Raw genomic sequence first — 23,799 nt, 5'->3', positions numbered from 1 at the left:
ACAGGAAGATAACATCAGTGACTCAACCCACTCAAGTGACGCACCGCTTCTAGGGACGGCATGGAACAGCACCAGTAAGCCAGTGACTCAGCCCCTGTAATAGGGTTTGAGGCAGAGAATCCCAGTGGAGAGAGGGGAACCGGCCATGCAAAGACAGCAAGGGCGGTTCGTATCTCCAGTGCCTTTCCGTTCACCTTCACACTCCTGGGCCAGACAACACTCAATCATAGGACCTACTGAAGAGATGAGTCTTCAGTAAAGACTTAAAGGTCGAGACCGAGTCTGCGTCTCTCACGTGGATAGGCAGACCATTCCATGAAAATGGAGCTCTATCGGAGAAAGCCCTGCCTCCAGCTGTTTGCTTAGAAATTCTAGGGACAATAAGGAGGCCTGCGTCTTGTGACCGTAGTGTACGTGTAGGTATGTACGGCAAGACCAAATCGGAAAGATAGGAGCAAGCCATGTAATGCTTTGTAGGTTAGCAGTAACACCTTGAAATCAGCCCTTGCCTTAACAGGAAGCCAGTGTAGAGAGGCTAGCACTGGAGTAATATGATAAAAATGTTTGGTTCTAGTTAAGATTCTAGCAGCCGTGTTTAGCACTAACTGAAGTTTATTTTAGTGCTTTATCCGGGTAGCCGGAAAGTAGAGCATTGCAGTAGTTTAACCTAGAAGTGACAAAAGCATGGATACATTTTTCTACATAATTTTTGGACAAAAAGTTTCTGATTTTTGCAATGTTACATAGATGGAAAAAGGCTGTCCTTGAAACAGTCTTGATATGTTCGTCAAAAGAGAGATTAGGGTCCAGAGTAACGCCGAGGTCCTTCAGTTTTATTGAGACGACTGCACAACCATCAAGATTAATTGTCAGATTCAACACAAGATACCTTTGTTTCTTGGGACCTAGAACTAGCATCTCTGTTTTGTCTGAGTTTAAAAGTAGGACATTTTCCGCCATCCACTTCCTTATGTCTGAAACACAGGCTTCCAGGGAGGGCAATTTTGGGACTTCACCATGTTTCATCAAAATGTACAGCTTTGTGTCGTCCACATAGTAGTGAAAGTTAACATTACGTTTCCGAATGACATTACCAAGAGGAAAAATATATAGTGAAAAGAATAGTGGTCCTAAAACGGAGCCTTGAGGAACACTGAAATGTAGTGTTGATTTGTCAGAGGACAAACCATCTACAGAGACAAACTGATATCAGATAAGATCTAAGCCAGTCCAGAACATGTCCGTGTAGACCTAATTGGGTTTCCAATCTCTCCAAAAGAATGTGGTGGTCGATGGTATCAAAAGCAGCACTAAGGTCTAGGAGCATGAGGACAGATACAGAGCCTCGGTCTGATGCCATTAAAAGGTAATTTACCACCTTCACAAGTGCAGTCTCATTGCTATGATGGGGTCTAAAACCAGACTGAAGCATTTTGTATACATTGTTTGTCTTCAGGAAGGCAGTAAGTTGCTGCGCAACAGATGTTTCAACATTTTTTGAGAGGAATGGGAGTTTCAGTACAGGCCGATTCTTTGTTTTTTATATTTTCTGGGTCAAGGTTTGGCTTTTTCAAGAGAGGCTTTATTACTGACACTTTTAGTGAGTTTGGTACACATCTGGTGGATAGAGAGACGTTTATTATGTTCAATATAGGAGCGTCAAGAACAGGAAGCAGCTCTTTCAGTAGTTTAGTTGGAATAGGATCCAGTATGCAGCTTGAAGGGTTAGAGGCCATGATTATTTTCTCCAATGTGTCAAGAGATAAAGTATTAAAAAACTTGAGTGTCTCCCTTGATCCTAGGTCCAGGAAGTGTTGTGCAGATTCAGGACAACTGAACTATGGAGGAATACGCAGATTTAAAGAGGAGTCCGTAATTTGCTTTCTAATGATCATGATATTTTCCTCAAAGAAGTTCATGAATTTATCACTGCTGAAGTGAAAGCCGTTGTCTCTTGGGGAATGCTGCTTTTTAGTTAGCTTTGCGACAGTATCAAAAATACATTTTGGATTGTTCTTATTTTCCTCAATTAAGTTGGAAAAATAGGATGATCGAGCAGCAGTGAGGGCTCTTTGATACTGCACGGTACTGTCTATCCAAGCTAGTCGGAAGACTTCCAGTTTGGTGTAGCACCATTTCCATTCCAATTTTCTGGAAGCTTGCTTCAGAGCTCGGGTATTTTCTTTATACCAGGGAGAGAGTTTCTTATGACAAATGTTTTTTTGTTTTTAGGGGTGCGACTGCATCCAGGGTATTATGCAAGGTTAAATTAAGTTCCTCAGTTAACTGACATTTGTACTCTGACGTCCTTGGGTAGGTGGAGGGAGTCTGGAAGGGCATCTAGGAATCTTTCGGTTGTCCGAGAATTTATAGCACGGCTTTTGATGATCCTTGGTTGGGGTCTGAACAGATTATTTGTTGCGATTGCAAACGTAATAAAATGGTGGTCTGATAGTCCAGGATTATGGGGAAAAACATTAAGAACCACAACAAGATCACCCTGTTGCAGGAGAACTTTCCTGCAATGCTAGACATTTCAAACTTGTAGTGTATTTGAGGTTTAAAAAGGCTTCTGAAGTTTTTAATTTCCACTTTGAAATTTCATACTTCATTTTCCCTTACGAAAATGTATCAACCCCTACCAAAATGTCCATTAATTATATTCCACATAATAATTCACATTTCCTGTTGCAGCAGCATTATTTTCCTACTGTAGCAAACTGGCTCAAATTGAGATCCTACATCAGTGTCTTGCCCTGGTCTCATTATAGATCCCCTGTGTCATCGTACTGTCTCTCATCCTAACGTAAACAAGAAAAAGAGCTACTGCAACCCTCCCCTACAATCAGATACACGACTTGCAAAACTGAAGGGCCTTTACATTTCATCAGGAGCTTTACCTTTGGTGTGACATGAATGTGGTGCTCTCTTCTTTCTCTAGGCTATGACATGTCTACGTTCATCAGACGTTACGGCCGCTACCTCAATGAGAGGGCCTTCGCCTATCGCCAGATGGCTTTCGACTTCACCAAAGTCAAGAAGGGGTCAGTCACTTTCCTGTCTCTCCTCGTCACTGAGGCCCACCTGTCGTTCGCCTCGTCACTGAGGCCCACCTCGTACTGTCGTTCGCCTCGTCACTGAGGCCCACCTCATACAGTCATTCACCTCATCACTGAGGACATTTTGTAATTTACCTCATCCATGAGGCCCTCGTTATGCTTTCCCCTGTGTGTTTCCTCCACAGTGCTGAAGGGGTAATGAGGACAATGGCTCCAGACAAGCTGTTAAAAGGCATGCCCGTCCTGCAGACCCAGATCGACACACTGCTGGAGTTTGATGTGAGTTGGACATGCTGTTTATCATTGATCTGTTTACAACTGTCTGTCTGTCTGTCTGTCTGTCTGTCTGTCTGTCTGTCTGTCTGTCTGTCTGTCTGTCTGTCTGTCTGTCTGTCTGTCTGTCTGTCTGTCTGTCTGTCTGTCTGTCTGTCTGTCTGTCTGTCTGTCTGTCTGTCTGTCTGTCTGTCTGTCTGTCTGTCTGTCTGTCTGTCTGTCTGTGGGCCTTTGGTCATTTGTGAATTAGCTGACCACTGTACTATGTCAGGTCACAAAGAATACTGTTTACCTATTGTTTATTTTCCTGTGTTACATTTTCTCTTTCTTTCTCTCTCTCTCTCTCTCAATAGCAATGATGCTATTTGTTCTATTGACCCTGATATTTCTGTGGGGGTGTACAATGTTTTAGTACAGCAGAATATTGCTGGAGTTTAATTCCTCTTCTGTTGAACTACATAAATAAAACGCTTTTGAAAGGTGTCTCTCTCTCTCACCCAGGTCCACCCCAAGGAGCTGAATAACCCTATCATCAATGCAGCGTTCCTGCTGCTCTTCAAGGATCTGGTCAAGCTGTTTGCCTCCTACAACGATGGGGTCATTAATCTATTAGGTGAGCTAGACATGTCATTGTGTGCATCCCAGATGGCACCGTATTTCCTTTATGGTGCACTACTTTTGACCAGAGACCTATGGGCCCTGGTCAAAAGTAGTGTACTATTAAGGGAATAGGGTGACATTTGGGAAGCAGACCAATTAAAAGATAAGTTATTTCCTTTCACCGTGTAGCGATTTAGAAGATGCTCTTATTCATAACAACTGTTAAAAATCTGTAGAGAAATACTTTAAGATGAAGAAGAGCGACTGCAAGGAGGCCCTGGAGATCTATAAGAGGTTCCTGACCAGGGTCACCAAGATCGGAGAGTTCATGAAGCTCGCTGAGGTAAAGGAAACTTCCTAATGGGTTAGGCTGTATTCTAACTAACTTATATCCAAGTGAAACTCACACCGTGCTTGCTCACATACAGTGTCTGTCTATATTTTGAATGTAAGGTTATGATGCACTGATATGATTGTGAAGTTGTCTCTTGTGTGTGTTTTGTTCCACAGACAGTCGGTGTCGAAAAAAATGACATTCCAGACATCAACTATGTAAGTCACTGGTCTTTGTGCTTTCTCTATGGAAGGATGTTGGCATAGTTGTAACACACACACACACATCCATCCTAATCTCCCCCCTACGATCCCAGTGTCTGCACCCTCGAGCGGTGACGAACCTCATAGACTCAGACGATGAGGACTGTCCCTTTAAGCCTATCGAGAACCCGGTAACCATAGAGACATGGAGTGGCTTGGCAGAGTGCCTGTTTGGGAGGATGGGGTTTTGGCATGGGATAATTCTACAGACTGACACTTCTGACTGCAGTGCATGTCTGTGTGTATGTTTGCATGTGTGTGTGCTTCCGTGCACAAACGACTGAAGAGTTTAAGTAAAATGTTCCTTAACACTTCATTCTACAGGCCGTTGAGTTTATAGAAAAGTGGGGTAGTGGGATGAGTTAAAAATGAAGGGTCTGGAGTGGTGCTGCCATAGAAATAGAATTGGGTGTTGTGTTATTTGAGGTGTTGGCATGCAGATGAGTAAGAAAGTCATTCACATAAACCTGTTGTTTCTGTGTCTCTGATTGGTTCTCTGTTCTCTGACCCTCAGGCTCCCAGTAGCATCCTGGAGTCTCTGGAGACACACATGAACAGCTTGGAGGGGAAGAAGGGGTAAGAGGACCCTCTCTAACCACACCATTTCAAAAAGAGCTAAAATGCGGAAATGGCTCTCTTGGTGTCTGTACACAGAGAAAATCTGAATTGAGAAATGAGAGGGTGAGAAACTAGATAGACTCATAACTTGGGCTCTAATCACCTTATTTAGCCCTGCCCACTTGACCCAGTTCCTGATCGAATGCAGCCTGGTCTCATAGACTAGATGTAACATAGTAAATGTAAATCTGGGACACTCAAATTAGTATGATTTATTACGTTTGGTATGTTTACAGTAGACAAATGGTTACTTAAGGAAAAAACGAAAGTAGGGTTGGTTGGTCAGGGTGGATGGGTGAGCGTATAATGCGAATGTTTAACAGCCCACAGTCTACAAGTTCGACTCTCATGATGGACAACTTTAGCATTTTAGCTAATGTCACAAGAATTTTCAATCCCAATGATTATAACTAACAATTATTTAAGCTTTGACCAATCCCCGAGGTTTGTAAGACCCTGGGTTGAATAATAATTAGGCAAAGACTCAGCTTCTGCAAAAGGTCCGTAAGGTTTATTCAGAGAACGTTCTAAAGTCCAAAATGCAAAGACATGTCATTTTATAACTTCCATCCCCCCACCTACTTACAGGCACACACAGACACACAACGAGTAGGTGGGATGTATCTTTCCCCACAGTCCACATTCCTCATTTATCACTACCAAGCTGGCAGTTCCATACCGTTCCCTCCCTCCCGAGATTAGAGGGACCTTGACAGTGTCTCTTTCCTGTCGTAGGTTTTTCAAAGTTCCAACCAGGTCAGGTCATGTATAGTTTAATTGTCCTCTGTGTTTTCTTAGTCACACACACATTTCTCTCCCTTACTTGTCGCGACCAAACCTTATTGGACTTAAGTTTATCACTCTAATTCATTTTACTTTACATAGTCTAATAATTACGTTAGTCTAATTATTCATTATACATGTTACATAATCTAATAATTACGTTTCAGGGTGGAATTCTTTAGTCATTACCTTAAACATATAAATTCCATTATCAGCTAATTAGCAACTTTACAACTACTTACAACTTTTAAGCTGCTTTGAAATTACTTAGCATGTTAACTAACCCTTCCCCAACCCTAACCCTTTTAGCTAACTCCTAAACTTAACCTTAACCCCTAGCCTAGCTAATGTTAGCCAGCTAGCTAACATTAACCACCTAGCTAGAATTTGTAACATATCATACGTTTTGCAAATTCAGAACATATAAAACTAATTGTAATTGGTAACATATCTTACGTAATGAGTGATAGACATCCACAAATGAATACATACAATATGAAACTTAACTTATCATACTAAATGGAGTGTCTCGGATTTACTTACAGAAATATACGAAATGCTCTGAGACCAGGCTGGTTTTCCTCCTTCCAGCCCATTCATAAATAAGCAAAACTATCGTTAAATATGAATTACATTTGTTAAAACTATGAAATAACGAGCACAGAATTTGAAATATATGTTAATTATATGCTGAGGAATATTATTGAAAAAAATTATGCTTGTTTTCACGTAGTAAGAACACATAATATTAGACTGTATATAATGCTCATTATCCATACAGGCTATCCCTTTTCAATCAAAGATCAATTATTGAACTGGCAGTATTGTTAGGCACAGAATATCAATGACAAAATACAGAAACGGTGCCAAAGTGTTTTATGTAGATAACATTAGGATATTTGCCATCTGAGAATGCTAATTTGGTCATTTCAGCGTTCGAGTGCTATTACTAGTCTACGTGATAACAAACATTTACATTTTTCAATAATTTCAGTCAACATAGAATTAACATATCTTTCAAATTATGTGCACATTATTTATGTGTTTTGAGAAATGTAATTCCTATTTAACGATGGTTCGCTTGTTTGTGAATGGGTGGATAACAATCACCACAAATTGGATGAGCCCTTGTTGCCAGGCTGAATCCTATCCCAACGCCACAGTTCTGAAGACAGTTTTGTGTTATCTTTTCCTTTAATCCTTCTCCTCTCTTTGTTCCTTTCTGTTCATCATTGGGGATCAAAGTGAAGGGTGAGCATGAACGATTTCTTTGGGGTTTGACAGATGAGTTTATTGTAAAGTCATGAAAATAAGTTTAAAAGGTAATTTAAATGTAGATGACTTCAGCTCTGAAAGGTGATATCTAGCACTGATGAAATTTAAATATGAACTATTCCATCTCTCTTTCAGGTCTCCAACAAAGGTGAGTTGAAGATTACAAATTATTTTATCTGCCTTTCTATTTCTGGTTATATGTCGACACATAGATAGTAATAAGGCTCTCCCTCTCTATTCCAGGGGTCCCCCACCAATAACGTGTCCCCGACCTCCACCCCCGCCAAATCTGCAGCCGCCGTGCCCACCCTAGTGCCGCCACCCGAAGAAGCCACTGAGTGAGTGACTACTTCCTCTGCCTACCACAGTTTACCTCGTCACCTCAGGGATTTCCTCAGTTCTGGCATTCAAGCATTCTATCTGTTCCATTTATTTGGTAAAACTGTGAATAAGAGTCCATTCTCCCTCCCCCTTCCATTCTCTCTCCATCCCTCTATCTCTCTCTAGTTCTCTGTTGGATCTGGACCCTCTGTCCTCCTCTGGTCCGTCAGCAGGAGCCTCAGCAGCCCCTATGTCCTGGGGAGGTAATGTCCCACATCAAAACTTGATAGTTTAATTCTTAATTAAAACTTACTGGTAGTTCCATTATCTAATCAACATTAATATAATTGCATTTTCCTCCATCACCTTCTCCCATGCTGTTCTGGGGATGCTGCCACAGACCTCCTTGGATCAGGTGAGTGTTATCCCACAGTGCCCCTGGCTTTAACCTCTCTAGTGTATTAACATTAACAGAGCGTGTCATCTCTAGATCTCCCAATGTGTTTCATAGTGTTGCTCTAGTCTCAATAGTCTATTTCTCTCTCTTTGTTTCTCTCTGCTCTCTATCCCTCCCCCACATCCCCTGGTTTGGTTCATTCGGGGTTTTAATTCTGGGGTTGATTTTGTTTTTCGGTTGTTTCTTTGAAATTGGGTTGATTTGATACCTTCATTTGGTTCTAACGGGGCCTTTCTGGTTGCTTTGGTTCCTATGGGGTATTTTGGGGGATGATTTCTGGGGGTTGTTTTGGTACCTTGTTTTGGGTTTGGTTGGTACACCACGTGGGTACCTGCAGAAATGGGCGAGTCCATGCTTCCTGACCCCACCCTCGCTGTAGACACCGCTCCCTCTCCCGCGGGGGTAACGCCCACCCCTGTAGCCGCAGAGCCAGGAGTCACTCTGGCTCCTCCCCCTAGTGCGGCCGCCACCACCTCCCCCGGTGCGACGAATATGGATCTGCTGGGAGGTCAGTGGGCTTCTGGAGGATTCCCTACCACAGAATCTCTGCTGGACAGCTCAACCCCAACCAACCCTCCACATGCACACACAGGAGATACAGTGTAGTGTTCTCTACATGCATGTACACACACTAATGCATATGTTTAGTCTCTGCATGTACATACACACAGTGACCCAGATACCCCAAAACAAACACATCCATTTGGGAAGAACATGTCAATCAACACACATACTGGTATGCATTTTGTACATCTTATGCTCATTGACACAGATCTACACACAAAGACAAGCATGCTCACATTTGTAGACCCACTCAGACATGCTACCCATACATTTTCACATGCTTCGTTTTGTTTGATAGTCCAACAGCTTTTCCTTAACTTCAGAGAAAAGCCGATCTATCAAACAGAGTCATGTTCTTTATTGCCGCCTAAAAGACTCATTGCTTTGCTTCTGGTTTCATTCTGTGGCCTGCTTGTCCAGTTATGTAGCACAACAGACTTAGTTACCGCTTTCTAGTTTAGTTGTAGCTAAAGCCCGCCTTCCATAGGCCTTGCTGTGCCTCCTGTCTTTATTCTCATTTACCCTTCACCAGTCAATCATTCATGCCACGAAGTAATGCCACAGAGTAAATGTTTTGTTAGTAATCTAAACTGAATTTATTACAGTAATCAAAAGATGGCTCAGTTAAATAGTTTCTCTCTGCAATATATCTCTCTGCGATAAAATACCTCTTATTAATAAGTATATTACACATCTTATGCCTGACATTACATTACAAGTATTTAATATAGGTACAGTATATTAAGTAAATGAAATGCCTAACAAAGTAATAGTAGTATTTCTAAACTTTGCTTAGAGGCACAGACCATCTTTTAGGTGGCTTCTTGACTTTCCTTTTCTGAAGTTACTTTTCTGACTTACTCTCTTTCTTGTCTGGCTTGTTTCTTTTCTCTGTTCTTTCTCTCCGTATCTCTCGCTGTACCTCTCTCTCTGTCGTCTGTGTGTGTGTGTGTGTGTTGGGTATCAGATGCGTTTTCGACCCCTGCTCCCGCCTCTGATGCCTCTGCCGCTGCCGAGGGCGGGGCTCCGGCCTCCACGCCAACCCCAGCTGCCGACGCTGCAGCCGGTGGGTTACAGGATGTGTGTCTGTCTGTGTAAATGGCTGTGTGTATATTTTTGTGGCTGTGTTTGTGTCTTTGGCTGTATTCGAGTGCTCGGTGCATCCATGCTTATGTGTTTTTGTGTATGGAGAGTGTGTTTTAACAGTTGATCCCATTGCTGTGAGTGGGTGTAGCTAGTTTCCCTAGAAAGGTGCTGCTGTTGGTTGTTTCTGGGCATTTCTGTTGCTGTTACTATGGAGATTGTTGCTGAGGTTGATTTGAGGACAGTGGTTGGCCACCATGCTAGATACCACCTGGGGTTTCCTTTCACTCTATAAATCCCGAAATGCGTCTGCAAGCTCTGTGGTTACACTCTGTAAATTTGGTCTAGTATGGGTATTTCAGAGAGCATAATGAGAGCGTGTGAATACTACTAATACTGCTTTCTCCAATATGTTTCCCTCTTTTCACAAATCGTGTTCTTTTCTTATCATTTTTCATCAGACATGCTTATTTTCCAGATTATCTCTTGATCATACAATACTTCATAGTGTTTTACATGTACTGTATGTTTATGAAGAATATGGAGCTGTGAATTCCCTAACTAAGTTTGTATCTTCAGAATTTCAGCCAAATGCACCTATTCCTCTTCCCTGTTTCACAGAATATAGCTCTTGCCATACCTCTAGGTTCATTTCACACTGCGTTATGGTGGTTGTGTAATTTCTCCATCCCCCTTGTCATCCCCTCCCTGGTTCTTTCCTCCCAAAGACCCCTTTGCCCCCACTGGTAGCAGCTCAAATGCAGTAGGCCCAGGGCTGGACCTGTTTGCCATGTTGCCAATGGAGAACAACTGCTTTAACTCAGTGGCGCCCCCTCCTGCCCCCTCATCCACCATCGCAGCACCCATCCCCCCCACCACCCCATCGACAGACCTCTTCAGTGGTAAATGTTTACACGTGTGTGTGTGTGTGTGGTACTTTTTTAACCTTTTTCTTTTCTTCTCTTTTGTCCTTGTCCTCTACTCTGCATCTGTGTCCTATCCTCTCCTGCATTTTACCCGTCAACTGCATTGTTCCTTGATGTCCCTTTCTCTTTGTGAGGCTAACTTGCACATATCACGCTTCCTCTGCTTCCTTTCAGCTTGGATGCATTCTCCCCTGCTGCCTCTCTGCTCCTGCATTGGCTTTCAATCACAATTGTTAATCTAATGAGTCATTGTTTGTAGTCTGCTGTTCTCATTTTAAATTGTGTGTGTTGTGTACTTGTCCTGTAGCTATGTTTGATTCAATGCCAGATCCAAGCTTCACCAAAGCAGACCCTGCCCCCAGTGTTGACATGTTTGGAGCAGGTACCCAAACTCACACCATCTGCCTTATTTCTCAGCATGTGTTTGGAGTGCTGTTTTTTTATATGTACATTTGTGCATTATTGTAATTCAAGGATACTTATTGTATTTTTGTTGTTTGTGTGAGTTTGTTTAGTTGGTATGGGTTTGTTTGGTTGTGTGACGTGAGTGTGAATTATACGGTGACATTTGCACATAATTCACACACTGTGTGTTCTACCCCTCCCCTTACAGCAGATGCATTCTCCTCCCCTGCCCCCTTCCTCTCCTCAGACCCCCCAACGGACAAGGGGGCGATCATGGACATGTTTGGGGGTGGGTAAATGTACACCCTCCCCCCACCTCTCACTATCCCCCTTGCTGCTGGTCGACGGTCTTCAAATGAGTGGTCTTTTGAAAAATGTTTCAAAGCAGGAAAGCCCTAATTTTAACTGATTATTTGATTATTTTTATCGTGTCATTCACCTTCATCAGCATTTCTCGTTCTGTTTCTCTGTATGTTTTTGGTGACCCATAAAGTTGTTGCTGTAGTTAACTTGTTAGCTGTGGTATTCAGGATGGACTCTGACTTTTCAACGTCCTCTACAGAATTTTGAGTTTGTATTGCTTAGTAGATGTAGACTTGTCACAGCATATTGGGATCAAAGGAGTTTCTATTGGTGTGTTTGAGACTATTGGTGTATTGGTGACTACCTGTGTATGTCTACTGTCCTATCTGACAATGATAATGCTGTTCTATCTGTTTGGCGATCCTAGTGTGGAGCCGATGGCTGACATCTTAACTCTTCTCTGCCCTCATGCTGCACTGTTAATGGCTTGGCCCACCTTGGCCTGGTATCGTTTGGTTTGACCCATTAGACTCCACCGGTGGAGAAGCCCAACCTGCTGCACCTGCAGCTGCCTCTGGTGCTGAGCTGATGGCAGGTAATGTACCTACCGATGCACGACACACCCACGAGGCATGACACAAACAACAGGCATGACCCATTCACATTGTATGCAAGACACATAACAGTAAATACACCACATATAGGGTTACAAAGGTAGGGTGTATTACTGGAAACTTTCTAAATTTACCAGTAAACGACCAGAATCTTTGGTTACTTTCAAGGTTTATTTGGATTTCTATCAGATGACATCTAGTGGCCTTTTTGGGTACTTCAGATATATAATATAATATAATCTTATTCATATGTATATTAGATATAGATTAGGTTATTTGATTATTAATAATTGTGAATAATAATTACAACAAATATAGTAATTATATATATATATATGCATGCATGCGTGCGCACACACACACACACACACACACATGGAATCATGTAGTAACCAAAAAAGTGTTAAACAAATCAAAATATATTTTCGATTCTTCAAAGTAGCCACCCTTTGCCTTGATGATAGCTTTGCACACTCTTCGCATTCTCTCAACCAGCTTCATGAAGTAGTCACCTGGAATGCATTTCAATTGACAGGTGTGCCATGTTAAAAGTTAATTTGTAGAATTTCTTTCCTTCTTAATGCATTTGAGCCAATCAGTTGTGTTGTGATAAGGTAGGGGTGGTATACAGAAGATAGCCCTATTTGGTAAAAGACCAAGTCCATATTATGGCATGAACAGCTGAAATAAGCAAAGAGAAATGACAGTCCTTCATTACTTTAAGACATGAAGGTCAGTCAATACGGAAAATGTCAAGAACTTTGAAAGTTTCTTCAAGTGCAGCCGCAAAAACAATTAAGCGCTATGATGAAACTGGCTCTCATGAGGACCGCCACAGGAATGGAAGACCCAGAGTTACTTCTGCTGAGGAGGATAAGTTCATTAGAGTTATCAGCCTCAGAAATTGCAGCCCAAATAAATGCACAGATCTCAACATCAACTGTTAAGAGGAGACTGCGTGAATCAGGCCTTCATGGTCGAGTTGCTGCAAAGAAACCACTAATAAAGGACACCAATAAGAAGAAAATACTTGCTTGGGTCACGAGCAACAGACATTAGACTGGTGGAAATCTGTCCTTTGGTCTATTGAGTCCAAATTTGAGATTTTTTGTTCCAACCGCCGTGTCTTTGTGAGACGCAGAGTAGGTGAAAGGATGATCTCTGCATGAGTGGTTCCCACCGTGACGCATAGAGGAGGAGGTGTGATGGTGTGGGGGTGCTTTGCTGGTGACACTGTCAATGATATATTTAAAATTCAAGGCACACTTAACCAGCATAGCTACCACAGCATTCTGCAGCAATACGCCATCCCATGTGGTTTGCGCGTAGTGGGACGATCACTTGTCTTTCAACAGGACAATAACCCAAAACACACCTCCAGGCTGTGTTTGTACAGATGAACGTGGTACCTTCAGGCATTTGGAAATTGCTCCCAAGGATGAACCCGACTTGTGGAGGTCTACAAAAAAAATTCTGAGCAAAAGAGGCACTGAGTATGAAGGTAGGCCTTGAAATACATCCACAGGTACACCTCCAATTGACTTAAATGATGTCAATTAGCCTCTCAGAAGCTTCTAAAGCCATGACATCATTTCTGGAATATTCCAAGCTGTTTAAAGGCACAGTCAATTTAGTGTATGTAAACGTCTCTTCCCACTGGAATTGTGATACAGTGAATTATAAGTGAAATAATCTGTCTGTAAACAATTGTTGGAAAAATTACTTGTGTCATGCACAAAGTAGATGTCCTAACCGACATGCCAAAACTATAGTTTGTTAACAAGAATTTTGTGGAGTGGTTGAAAAGAAGTTATAATGACTCATACTTAAGTGTATGTAAACTTCCGACTTCAACTGCACATATGAGATAGGTAATGCCAGATACGTAAACATTCTTAGAGTGGCATTATAAAAGTGACTAGTGTTCCATTTATTGAAGTGGCCAATGATATCAAGTCTGTAGGTAGGCATCCGCCTCTCTGTGCTAGTGATGGCTGTTTAACAATCTGATGGCCTTGAGATAGAAGCTGTTTTTCAATCTCTCTGTCCCAGCTTTGATGCACCTGTACTGACCTCGCCTTCTGGATGGAAGCGGGGTGAACAGGCAGTGGCTCGGGTGGTTGATGTCCTTGATTATATTTTTTGCCCTCCTGTGACATTGGGTGTTGTAGGTGTCCTGGAGGGCAGGTAAGGGCTATTTTGACCAAGATGGGAGAGTGATGGAGTGCTTCATCAGATGACCTGGCCTCCACAATCACCCAACCTCAACCCAATTGAGTTGGACCACAGAGTGAAGGAAAAGTAGCCAAGAAGTGCTCAGCATATGTGGGAACTCCTTCAAGACCGTTGAACATGCATTCCTCATGAAGCTGATTGAGAGAATTCCAAGAGTGTGCAAAGCTGTCATCAAGGCAAAGTGTGGCTACTTTGACGAATTTCAAGTATAACATATATTTTGATTTGTTTAACACTTTTTTTGGTTACTACATGATTCCATGTGTTATTTCAAAGTTTTGATGTCTTCACTATTATTCTACAATGTATAAAATAGTAAACATAAAGAAACTCTTGAATGAGTAGGTGTGTCCAAACTTTTGACTGGTACTATATATGAACATGTGTCTGTCTGAATGAATGCATCCTGAGTGTATGTAACTTGTGAACATACCTTGGTGTTATGGCCATTCCACATGTCCATGCTGTTGTGTATGGTAATTCTCAATCTAGATTCTTTCCTTAGTTCTCTCTCTCTGTTGGTGTGTGCATTGGTTGACTTTTTCACATTTTACCGTGGCAACATTCCCTGTGCTTACCAGGTTTATGATCAAGGCTGTCACTGCCCTGCATGTTATGTAAATGACGACCTGCAAGTACTACTGCTTAAGCCTTAACTCTCTCTCTCTCTCTCCTTCATCTCTCTTTCTCTCGCAACATTTGTCATCTCTAACTCACTCCATTATTTTCCCTCCACTACTGTCCTTCTGTCCCTTTCTTCTTACCCTTACATCCTCTCCCTCTTTCCCTCCCTCCTTCTGTTCTCTCTCTTTCCCTCTGCACTTTATCTCACTCACTCGTGCGCTCTCTCTCACACTCTTTGTCCTCTCTCACTTCCTATTACGCTCTCTTTCTCTCTCGTCCCTCTATCGCTCCTCTCTCTCTCCATCTGGCTCTGGGGCTGGCTCATTGCTTGCTTCCTGCTCCCTGATTGGGTGAGTGTTCTGGCTCATTGATGCGCTGTTTCCCACAGTGCATTGCTGCATTGCAGTAAGAGAGAAACTGCTGCTGTTCTTTTCCCTCTGCTCTGACAGATGCCTAATAAATACGGTGTGTGAGATGCTCACATCACAATGCCCATTTAGCTTGGTACTGCTTTCTCCCTCTAGAGTAGTGGCTGCATCCTTACTGTCACCAAGATACAAAGGATGATGCCCCATCTCAAACAAGCTAGCTAATAGGATAGTAATACTATTTAGTAGAGTTGAGTAGACAGCATATTTATGCTGTTGATTTATATTACATGGAGAGTATCACTTAAACTGTCTGTGTGTGTGTGTGTGTGTGTGTTGAGGCACAGTATAAGCCCTCAGTCATACTGAGTATCAGTATGAGGGCTTGCCTCTTGTTAACATTCCAATGTTGTGCTCCTCTCTGATCACTGTTGTCATGGAGACCCTCTCGATGGGTTGTCATGGTAATCCCACTCGTAAGGAGGACCCCTCTGTTATGATCAGAGAGGATTATTGTGGCTGTTTCTCACCTCTCTCTCTCTCTCTCTCTCTCCCTTTCCCCCCTCCACTCCATTCCTATCTCTCCCCCCTCCTATGTGTCTCCTGTAGCGTTTGATGGTCTAGGGGATGTGTTGATGCCTGCTATGACGCCCCAGACTGGGGCCACCTCGTCTCCAGTTAAACATATGGGAGGGGACCTCGACGCCACCATGGCTAGCATGGCTAGCAGTAAGTCTCTGAACAGAGTCTCTGAGCAGACACAGGACAGGGCTTCTCAATTTGGCCGGAATAATTTCAGCATCATGGTGCTGTCCATCTATGCATAGACATGTTCCTATAACCAATCGCACCTTATTGTAACGTTACTTACACTCAGTGGACCGTTTATTAGGTACACCCATCTAGTACTGGGTCAGACCCCCCTTTGCCTCTAGAACAGCCTGAATTATTTGGGGCACTGTTGACACCAGGCAGGATGGGGCCATGGACTCGTGCTGCTTATGCCAAATCCTGACTCTGCCATCAGCATGGCGCAACACGAACCGGGATTCCTCGGACCAGGCAGTGGTCCACTCCTCAATTGTCCAGTGTTGGTCATCATGTACCCACTGGAGCCGCTTTGTTTTTAGCTGATCGGAGTGGAACCCTGTGTGGCCGTCTGCAGCAATAGCCCATCCGTGACAAGGACCGACGGGTTGTGCGTTCTGAGATGTCGTTCTGCACACCACAGTTGTACTGCGCCGTTATTTGCCTGTTTGTAGCCCACCTTTTTGCTTGCACCGACGATCATAGCAAGCTCAAAGTCGCTTAGGTCACTTGTTTTGCCCAATCGAACAGTAACTGAATGCTTCGATGCCTGTCTGCCTACTTTATATGGCAAGCCATGGCCACGTGACTCACTGTCTGTAGGAGCGAACCTTTTCCATGAACGGCTACTGAGTGTACATGGTAGTTACAAAGCCAGATACAGTGTAATTACAGTAGAGGTACAACATGTTACATAGCCAGATACAGTGTAATTGCAGTAGAGGTACAACATGTTACATAGCCAGATACAGTGTAATTGCAGTAGAGGTACAACATGTTACATAGCCAGATACAGTGTAATTGCAGTAGAGGTACAACATGTTACATAGCCAGATACAGTGTAATTACAGTAGAGGTACATAATGTTACATAGTACTTGCAACTGTTATAAGATATTTAATGTACATTATTCTGTCTGACTGGGAAATATCTTATTTTCTCTCTTTCAGATCTGGGAATGGGGAGCCAAAAAACGTACGTTTTTCCTGTTTTGAGTATGTCACTTTGTGTTTCGACATGTAATTTAATGTCATGGATTACAATCACATAGCATTTTCCAAGCGCTCAATGAGCTTTACATTTTAAGAGGTTGGGGGCCTCTGTCTTTTCTTGCTCTCTTTCTATTTGCTTACTGACTGATTGACATCTCTTCCGCAGGGGGGAGAACACAATGGGAAGTGGAGGCTGGTCAACTCCTCAGGTAGCTCCTCCCAGTTGGGGCGCTCCCATGGTAAATCTGGTCTTTGTCATATAGCATGGGGTGCAGCCACGTGGCAGTGAAAGGCATGGCATGGAGCCAATCACACGCACATCTCTCTGACTCTCCAGGGTGGTCCAATCACATTTGGAATATGAACATTTGGTGTTTGGTTTAAAGGGGTGAATATTTTGGGGGAAAACTAAAGGGTTGGACTGGGAATACTGGAGAGCTCTGAGCGGGCTGAGGTTCGTCCCAAACCAAGGAGCTGCTTGGAAAACCACTTCCCTCCTTTTCTTCCCTTAGTTCTGACCTCAAACAAGCCACCTGACCCTTAGCCGACCCCAACATGCCCGTTCATCTGCATATTTCCTTATTTCAAACCCCATTTTTTTGAGCAACAGCTCCTCTTCCCAGTGTACAAAAGAAACACAATATAAATTTTGATCGCTTTATCTTCATAATTTAATTGCTGCACTAACCATTAGCCAAAAAAGGTTTTGCTATAGGGTCTGTAGTTACTGTATTAAACCATGGCTTCAGCTGTTCATTTAGCCAAAGCCTCACCACTGACATGAATATCAGATAATCAGTTGCTGATTTAAACTGGCTTGCCTGATCATGTATTCTTATGATTGACCCTGTGGTCTTCAAATGCATGAGCAAATCACCTGAACCTGATTGTAGAGGTTAGGTTAGAGTGTCTTTATGTGCTGTGCTTTGCTGTTCTCTCTCTCTGTGTGTGTGCGTGCACTTAAAAAAATGTTTATGATGTCTTTGTCTATGTTTTCTATGTGTGCGTGTCAGTGATATGTCTGTGTGTTTGTTGTTGCAGTGTTGTCTTTACTGTGCCTGTGTTGTATGTAGTGTGGTAATGTCCCACCTCCTCTCCCCCACTCCACACCCCTAGAACGTTCCAATGGGATCCCCTTCTTTTATGGGGTCTTACCAAGGATTCAGCATGGTAAGACCACCCCGCCCTCAACCTAGGACCAATAGGAGCACCTAAGACGGCCAATGACCCCTTTAGGTGGCCCATGTACGCATCTCTAAAATGGCTGCCATAGTGTCTGACTGTTTCCTCTCTCAGGGCGGGGCGGCCGGCGCTGGAGCTCCCATGATGCCCATGGTTAGGCCAGGCTTTGGAGCCCCTGCAGCCCCAGGGGCACCGGTAAGACACACACAGAGTACGCATACACACACACACACACAGACACACATATTTCATGAAACACTGTTCCCTGTGACAGATGGGATCGCCAGGGATGGCCGGGAGCCCGAGGAGGCCTCCGCCCCCCAAGAATGCCCTGGATGACCTCAACATCAAGGACTTCATGTAAACCCCTCTAACCCATCCCTCTGAGGTAGGGTTCTCTCACAGTGGCACCAAACGACATGCACGCAATGCAATGAAAAGAGCCAGTTACATAATAACATTGTGGTAATCATCCCTCTCTCTGTCTCTTCTCTCCAGAGGTTGTTGTTATGTCTGGAGCTGTGGATGTGGATGTGTGCACCCCCCCGTCTCCCTCCTGTCACGCCCCAGCCCCTTCAGCCAATCAACCATTAGCACTACGACCCCTGTCCTCTGACTTCCCCGTAACCTCTCTGTCTGCTGTTGTAGCAAAAACCGTGGATGTGAATCATAGATACAGAAAACTAAACTGTGTATGTGTGTGTGAGTGAGTGTGCGTGTACTTCAATGTTATCCTTTACCTAAACTAAGAAAAAAAATGACCATAAAAAATGATAGTGTATTTAGATTTGTTCTGGAACTTCCACGTGTCAGCTGACTTGGAATGGTGGCTCTGTGTTGATTTTCTTGCGCGTTTCCCAGACGAGGATTGTGTTGTTAACCGTGGACTGTGTTCGGTGTGTGTAAACCTCACTGGCCAATCCCTGCCCTGTCCTCTCCCTCGCTATCCAATCAAATTCTGTATATTGCTGTCTTTCTAACATCATTCAACACTTAGTTGTACTCCTCTCCATTAATTTATCCACCCAGCCTCTTTGAGAACAGATACAGTTATATTGGTGTATATTGATGAATACTGAAATATGTACAACTGTCACCACAAATCTGGGTTTACGAGATGACAAATCATACGACAAAATGTTTTGTTTTTATTTTGTCTTTTTTTGATTGTGTGTTACATGCAACATTTGTGGACTATGTTCAAATTGACATATGCATTTTAGAATATTTTTAAGTATAGATTATACATATATTTCTTTAATCTTTATTTTGAGAGAAAATGTATCATATATTTTAGTTATGTCTATGAATTCTAAGGTTTCAAAAAATTCAAGCAGTTTGGAAAAATATCTCTCATCTGTATTTGGAGGCAGTACTGAATGCAAACTCAGCCCCCAGTGTTTACTGTGGCTCTCCCTGTTGGTGTGGAGTGTTATTGCATATGACCGTGTCAAGTGAAGTTGATCTAGGCTGCATCCAAACACCCTAAAAAAAATCCTAATTTACTTCTCTCCTTTACTTAATGGCCAATTATCTGAATTGAATTGATAGGTGAAAGGCAATTGGTGAAAACCAACCAGTGGTCATGAAATGAAGGAGACAAGGAAAGGAGGTTTGTAAATATTGTTGGGACACAGCCCATGTCAACCTAATGCTTAGGTGGCAAACTCATTCCACGGAGGACCGAGTGTCCGCAGGCTTTCGCTCCTACTTTGTACTTGATTGATGAATTAAGGTCACTAATTAGTAAGGAACTCCCCACACCTGGTTGTCTAGGGCTTAATTGAAAGGAAAAAGAAACAGCAGACACTATGCCCTTGATGGAATGAGTTTGACAACCCTGACCTAAGGTCATTGTGGAGCAGTGATCAGTAGAGTTGTATTGTCTCCCATAGCAACACTCCAGAGGTGTTGGGAACCCGTTAGCTGTAAACCGCTCCAATATACACTGGATGGTCCATGTGTTGTTTTTCTTCCAAAGTGATTATCTTAATCTGTTGTGAAAAAAAAGAATTGAGAAAGAAAAAGAGGAACAAAATAAAAAATGTGGGTAACAATATTTGCTATATATTTGGTTGAAGGCAGTGTTTGGTTCTTGGATGGCATCATTCCTCTTCTCTCCCCCACTTGCATGTTGAGTCCCTTGAGATGCAATAAAATACAAATACACTGATGGAAAGACTTCAGGCCTCATCACTTATGTCTCCACTGTTGTCATTCATGCTTGAACATGTTCAGTCCATCACAACTGTTTTGGTATTCAATGGTAGGTTTTAATGTAAAGACATTTTATTTTTTACATCATTGTTGATCCAGTTTTTTTCCCCAAGCAAAATGTATGTTTAGGACATACTCAACAAAATACACATATACACTCAAAATATAGACCATGGAAAAAAATATTCTGATAACTATTATAACCCTTATTGCACCCAAAAAGAGCATTGGCTAGATAACTGAATCATGTAGAGACAGTAAAAACTAAGATTTACCCAAGAAATGTCATCTTATGTGCACGATGGGTATTTCTTGGAAACAAAACATCAAAAAGCACGTGCCAAAGAAACCTGTTTTTAGCGCACCATAGAATTTTGAGACCTCAGTCTGGATAGGGATCTGTTTGATTGACCAGAGCAACGGAAATCATCCCATATTCTAAAGTTCTATTCCATCTGATCTGTCTGTGCTGGCCATTGGTTAGTTTGTCCACCGCCACCTCAGCGCTTTGAGGTCTCAGTGAAAGGCGCTACATGAATGCATATCTTCTTTTTTTCTTACTCTGATCAGTCTGACAGATCCCTGGTGTCTCAGGCCTCCCTACACATGCTGGGATCCCCATGGATCCAGTGGCAGATCTGAGCGTATTTAGGCGGAGTGATCCTCACCGCCACATTATAGTCCCTCTGTTCACCCCCGTCCCCGTCCACCCAGCGGTGCCCTGAGAACACCCCGATAACCTTCCGCTGCCACTTCCCCTTATTGGACCCCACCACTTCCTGTCTGAGGCGGATGTATACACCAGCGCCTGACGCCCCCTGCTGGGCATCGCAATGCTGATACAACAGGTCGTCTGACTCCTCCGTCACTGAACAGAAGCGATAGACCACCTTTTCCCTCTCTCCCTCCTTTTGTCCTCCCTCTGGCTCGTTGTCGAACCCTGAGAAGTGGATGCGACCCAAGGGGAGGGGCTTTGTAGCGGCCACTACACCCAGTTTCATGTGCTTCTGTTTAATTGGCTGTTTGAGCTCCAGGAGGGCGTAGTCGTAGTTGTGGGATATGGCGTTGGTTCTATCTCCTGTGTGTATCCAACCTTTGGGGATGTGGGTTTGTTTTACGCGTGTCCAGTGGAAGGAGGGCTGAGTTTTGGGTTCGGTGCTGCGTTGTACACGGCTGCTTCTGCTACCTTTCTTTCTCTGCCTACCCCCTCCTTGTCCCCTCTCCTTCTCCATGTTCCCTCCTTCAACTCCCTCTGCTCCAGTCTCATCAACCCTGTTCTGTTTCTCCCTTTCTCCCTTCCTCCTTCTCTGCATCCCTCCTCTCCGTCTCTGCTCCTGTCTCGGTTCATCTCCATCTATCCCATTCCCTTTCTCCTCTTCTCCTACCACTTCCTCTCCTTGCCCCTTTCCTCTTCCTCTCCTCCCCCCTCTCCTCCTCCCACCCCTCCTACCTCGTTTAGATTTGACCTGTAGGACCCCCACTTTCAGCCTGCGGACCCCCTGCAGGTAGTCCTTCCCATCGTGGACACAGTGGGCCGCCGTCAGTATGTGTTTTTCAGACACTTGGACCCCGGAGCAGCCCGTGGACAGGCGGACCGCCGTGGAGAACGGGTAGCTGGTGGTGAAGTGGCTGTCCGAGATGACAAAGCGTCCGTCCTCGCCGTACACCTGACGTTTCCTGCGAGTGTGTGAGGGCGTGTGTAAGGGCGTGTGTGAGGTTGTGTCATTCAGGCCCTGCAGCGTGACGTCGCTGTGTGTGCGCGTGCCGTTCTCGTACACCGTCTCGTATCCCAGCATGCTCTCCAGTGTGGCCCAGTCGGGAGGGGGGAGGGCGCTCTGACACTTTATCCCACACCCCCCCTCCTCATCCTCACCTGCCCCCTCAACCTTCCCACCAAACGTGGGGCTCCGCAGATGCACTGTGTGGCTGTCCAGAATCAACGGGACCCTCTGCATGGACCAGCCATACTCTTCATCAACACCATCACCGTGGCCCCCCCAGACAGGAACCCACAGGGCACAGAGCAGCAGCAGACACGGGGGAATGAGAGTCATCACACTGCTCCACCAGGGCCTAAAAGACAGAGAGAGGGAGGAAGATTGCGCAAAAAGAAACAGGTTGACTGGTGTATAAGATGAGGCCAGCAGAGGGCGCTCAATCCCCCACAGTCATCACCAACTGCTTGAGTGTCATTGAAGTATTCTCTCTGCAAAGCGTTGTCACCAGCAGATGGCGCTGGTAGTAAAGTCAATTTCGTTGGTGGGAAATTGTTACATTTAATTGGCTCCAACAATAGCCTCAATTCCTCTGACGATAACATGTTTTACAACTATTCTCTACACAAGGAAAATATGATCATACCAAGCTTAAATTCAAATAAATGATTTGTTAGAATGCAGCACAAATTCAAAAGCTTGATCAAAAAAAATCTCCATCAGGGGTATGAAAGTGACCAGGAATATGATTTGTTTAATACGTCAACGAATTATGATTAGAGGAATTACTGGATATATCAGAATTAGCCTATTAGTCTAATGGTGATGGTGATACAACTCTGAGACTTTCTCACATTGGTCATAGTAGCCTAATCACACAAAGCAAAGTAAATGATGCAACTGTAAGAGTGGAAATTGGATTTGATAATCATTGATTAGTAATTAGTAATGTGTCTATACAATCCCGTCTGTCACGTGAATGTATTGAAATGGTAGTTGCTTCAAGAGTTAACAAAACAATCATACCTGCAAGCATTCGAAAATAAAAGTTGGAGAAGTCAGCAAAATTCCTCTTTAAAAAAAAAAAGGTATTTTATCCAGTTGGGTACCAGTCAGTGCGTGAAAGACCGCGTCCCATTATCGCCCGCGCATCAAACAACCCGAACGCAACGAAAAGCCGTGAGCGAGATCTTCACTGAGATGTGTCCATGATGAAGAAAACATTTGATGGAAAAAGGTGCCGCTCGTTCATGTTACAAGACGAGACCGGGGGAGGAACTCCCTGGTGATGAGGAAAGCGATGAGAAAGAGGACTGAAGTTTAATTCAGTTATTGAGCCCGTGAGCTGTGGAATTCCTGTTCAAAAGCAGGAAAATCATATAAAACGTGTTATTGGTTGTTTTCAGCTCCCTTAAACGTATTTTCATTCCCCACCTCACATATCTAGTCGAGTTGCTTTGAATTAAGCTAAATATCCTGCATTCCTGCCTTGTTGCTGACTGAATAACTTTGAAGGATACGTTATAATGAACCATATCAGACATCAACCTGACCAGCAGCTTTGATTTGTTTTATGACAAAATAACTCATTGAATGGCAGCCTTTGAGTTTGTGTGGCATATCTTTGTGTGTTTTGAATGTCAGTAGGCAAAACTGTAAATTCAGATGTGTCAGCCAGGTAACCTTTGATGGCTTGTGGCTTCACACACTGTCAGAGGCAGATGATCACACACACACACACACACACACACACACACACACACACACACACACACACACAC

At 43.5% G+C, this 23,799-nt stretch overlaps 2 protein-coding genes across 9 annotated transcripts in view; one reads left to right on the top strand and one right to left on the bottom strand.

Moving 5' to 3' along the window:
- Nucleotides 1-20,259, top strand: part of LOC115174681 (clathrin coat assembly protein AP180) — a 38,474-nt gene extending 18,215 nt beyond the window's left edge. For 2 of the 8 annotated variants that reach the window (XM_029733452.1, XM_029733453.1), the window contains 22 exons: nucleotides 2,942-3,044; nucleotides 3,245-3,338; nucleotides 3,834-3,945; nucleotides 4,169-4,275; nucleotides 4,443-4,484; nucleotides 5,044-5,105; nucleotides 7,176-7,181; nucleotides 7,341-7,353; nucleotides 7,449-7,543; nucleotides 7,713-7,789; nucleotides 7,927-7,941; nucleotides 10,359-10,532; nucleotides 10,864-10,938; nucleotides 11,170-11,250; nucleotides 11,794-11,859; nucleotides 15,715-15,834; nucleotides 16,863-16,887; nucleotides 17,071-17,143; nucleotides 18,021-18,074; nucleotides 18,201-18,281; nucleotides 18,361-18,474; nucleotides 18,585-20,259. In XM_029733452.1, coding sequence (XP_029589312.1) covers nucleotides 2,942-3,044; nucleotides 3,245-3,338; nucleotides 3,834-3,945; nucleotides 4,169-4,275; nucleotides 4,443-4,484; nucleotides 5,044-5,105; nucleotides 7,176-7,181; nucleotides 7,341-7,353; nucleotides 7,449-7,543; nucleotides 7,713-7,789; nucleotides 7,927-7,941; nucleotides 10,359-10,532; nucleotides 10,864-10,938; nucleotides 11,170-11,250; nucleotides 11,794-11,859; nucleotides 15,715-15,834; nucleotides 16,863-16,887; nucleotides 17,071-17,143; nucleotides 18,021-18,074; nucleotides 18,201-18,281; nucleotides 18,361-18,450 — 1,565 coding nt within the window. In that variant the 3' untranslated portion in view covers nucleotides 18,451-18,474; nucleotides 18,585-20,259. Of the gene's footprint in view, nucleotides 1-2,941; nucleotides 3,045-3,244; nucleotides 3,339-3,833; nucleotides 3,946-4,168; nucleotides 4,276-4,442; nucleotides 4,485-5,043; nucleotides 5,106-7,175; nucleotides 7,182-7,340; nucleotides 7,354-7,448; nucleotides 7,544-7,712; nucleotides 7,790-7,926; nucleotides 7,942-8,320; nucleotides 8,492-9,514; nucleotides 9,614-10,358; nucleotides 10,533-10,863; nucleotides 10,939-11,169; nucleotides 11,251-11,793; nucleotides 11,860-15,714; nucleotides 15,835-16,862; nucleotides 16,888-17,070; nucleotides 17,144-18,020; nucleotides 18,075-18,200; nucleotides 18,282-18,360; nucleotides 18,475-18,584 lie in introns of all 8 variants that reach the window. The other 6 variants (XM_029733454.1, XM_029733459.1, XM_029733456.1 and 3 more) reach the window with 6 other exon arrangements.
- Nucleotides 20,260-20,337: 78 nt separating this feature from the next.
- Nucleotides 20,338-23,321, bottom strand: LOC115174682 (serine protease 23-like). Its single transcript, XM_029733461.1, has 2 exons — nucleotides 23,045-23,321; nucleotides 20,338-22,376 (listed from the first exon to the last, which is right to left on the bottom strand). Exon 2 carries the CDS (start codon nucleotides 22,355-22,357, stop codon nucleotides 20,894-20,896), a length of 1,464 nt encoding a protein of 487 aa, XP_029589321.1. The 5' UTR covers nucleotides 22,358-22,376; nucleotides 23,045-23,321; the 3' UTR covers nucleotides 20,338-20,893.
- Nucleotides 23,322-23,799: the final 478 nt, after the last annotated feature.

Source organism: Salmo trutta, chromosome 35 (genome assembly GCF_901001165.1).
Source record: "Salmo trutta chromosome 35, fSalTru1.1, whole genome shotgun sequence".
Lineage (NCBI taxonomy): Eukaryota > Metazoa > Chordata > Actinopteri > Salmoniformes > Salmonidae > Salmo > Salmo trutta.
Note: the sequence above shows the minus strand (reverse complement) of the source record. Positions and strands in the feature narration are given on the sequence as shown.

Coding starts and splice junctions, on each gene's coding strand:
- LOC115174682 (XM_029733461.1), bottom strand. CDS start 22,357: ATGACTCTCATTCCCCCGTGTCTGCTGCTGCTCTGTGCCCTGTGGGTT.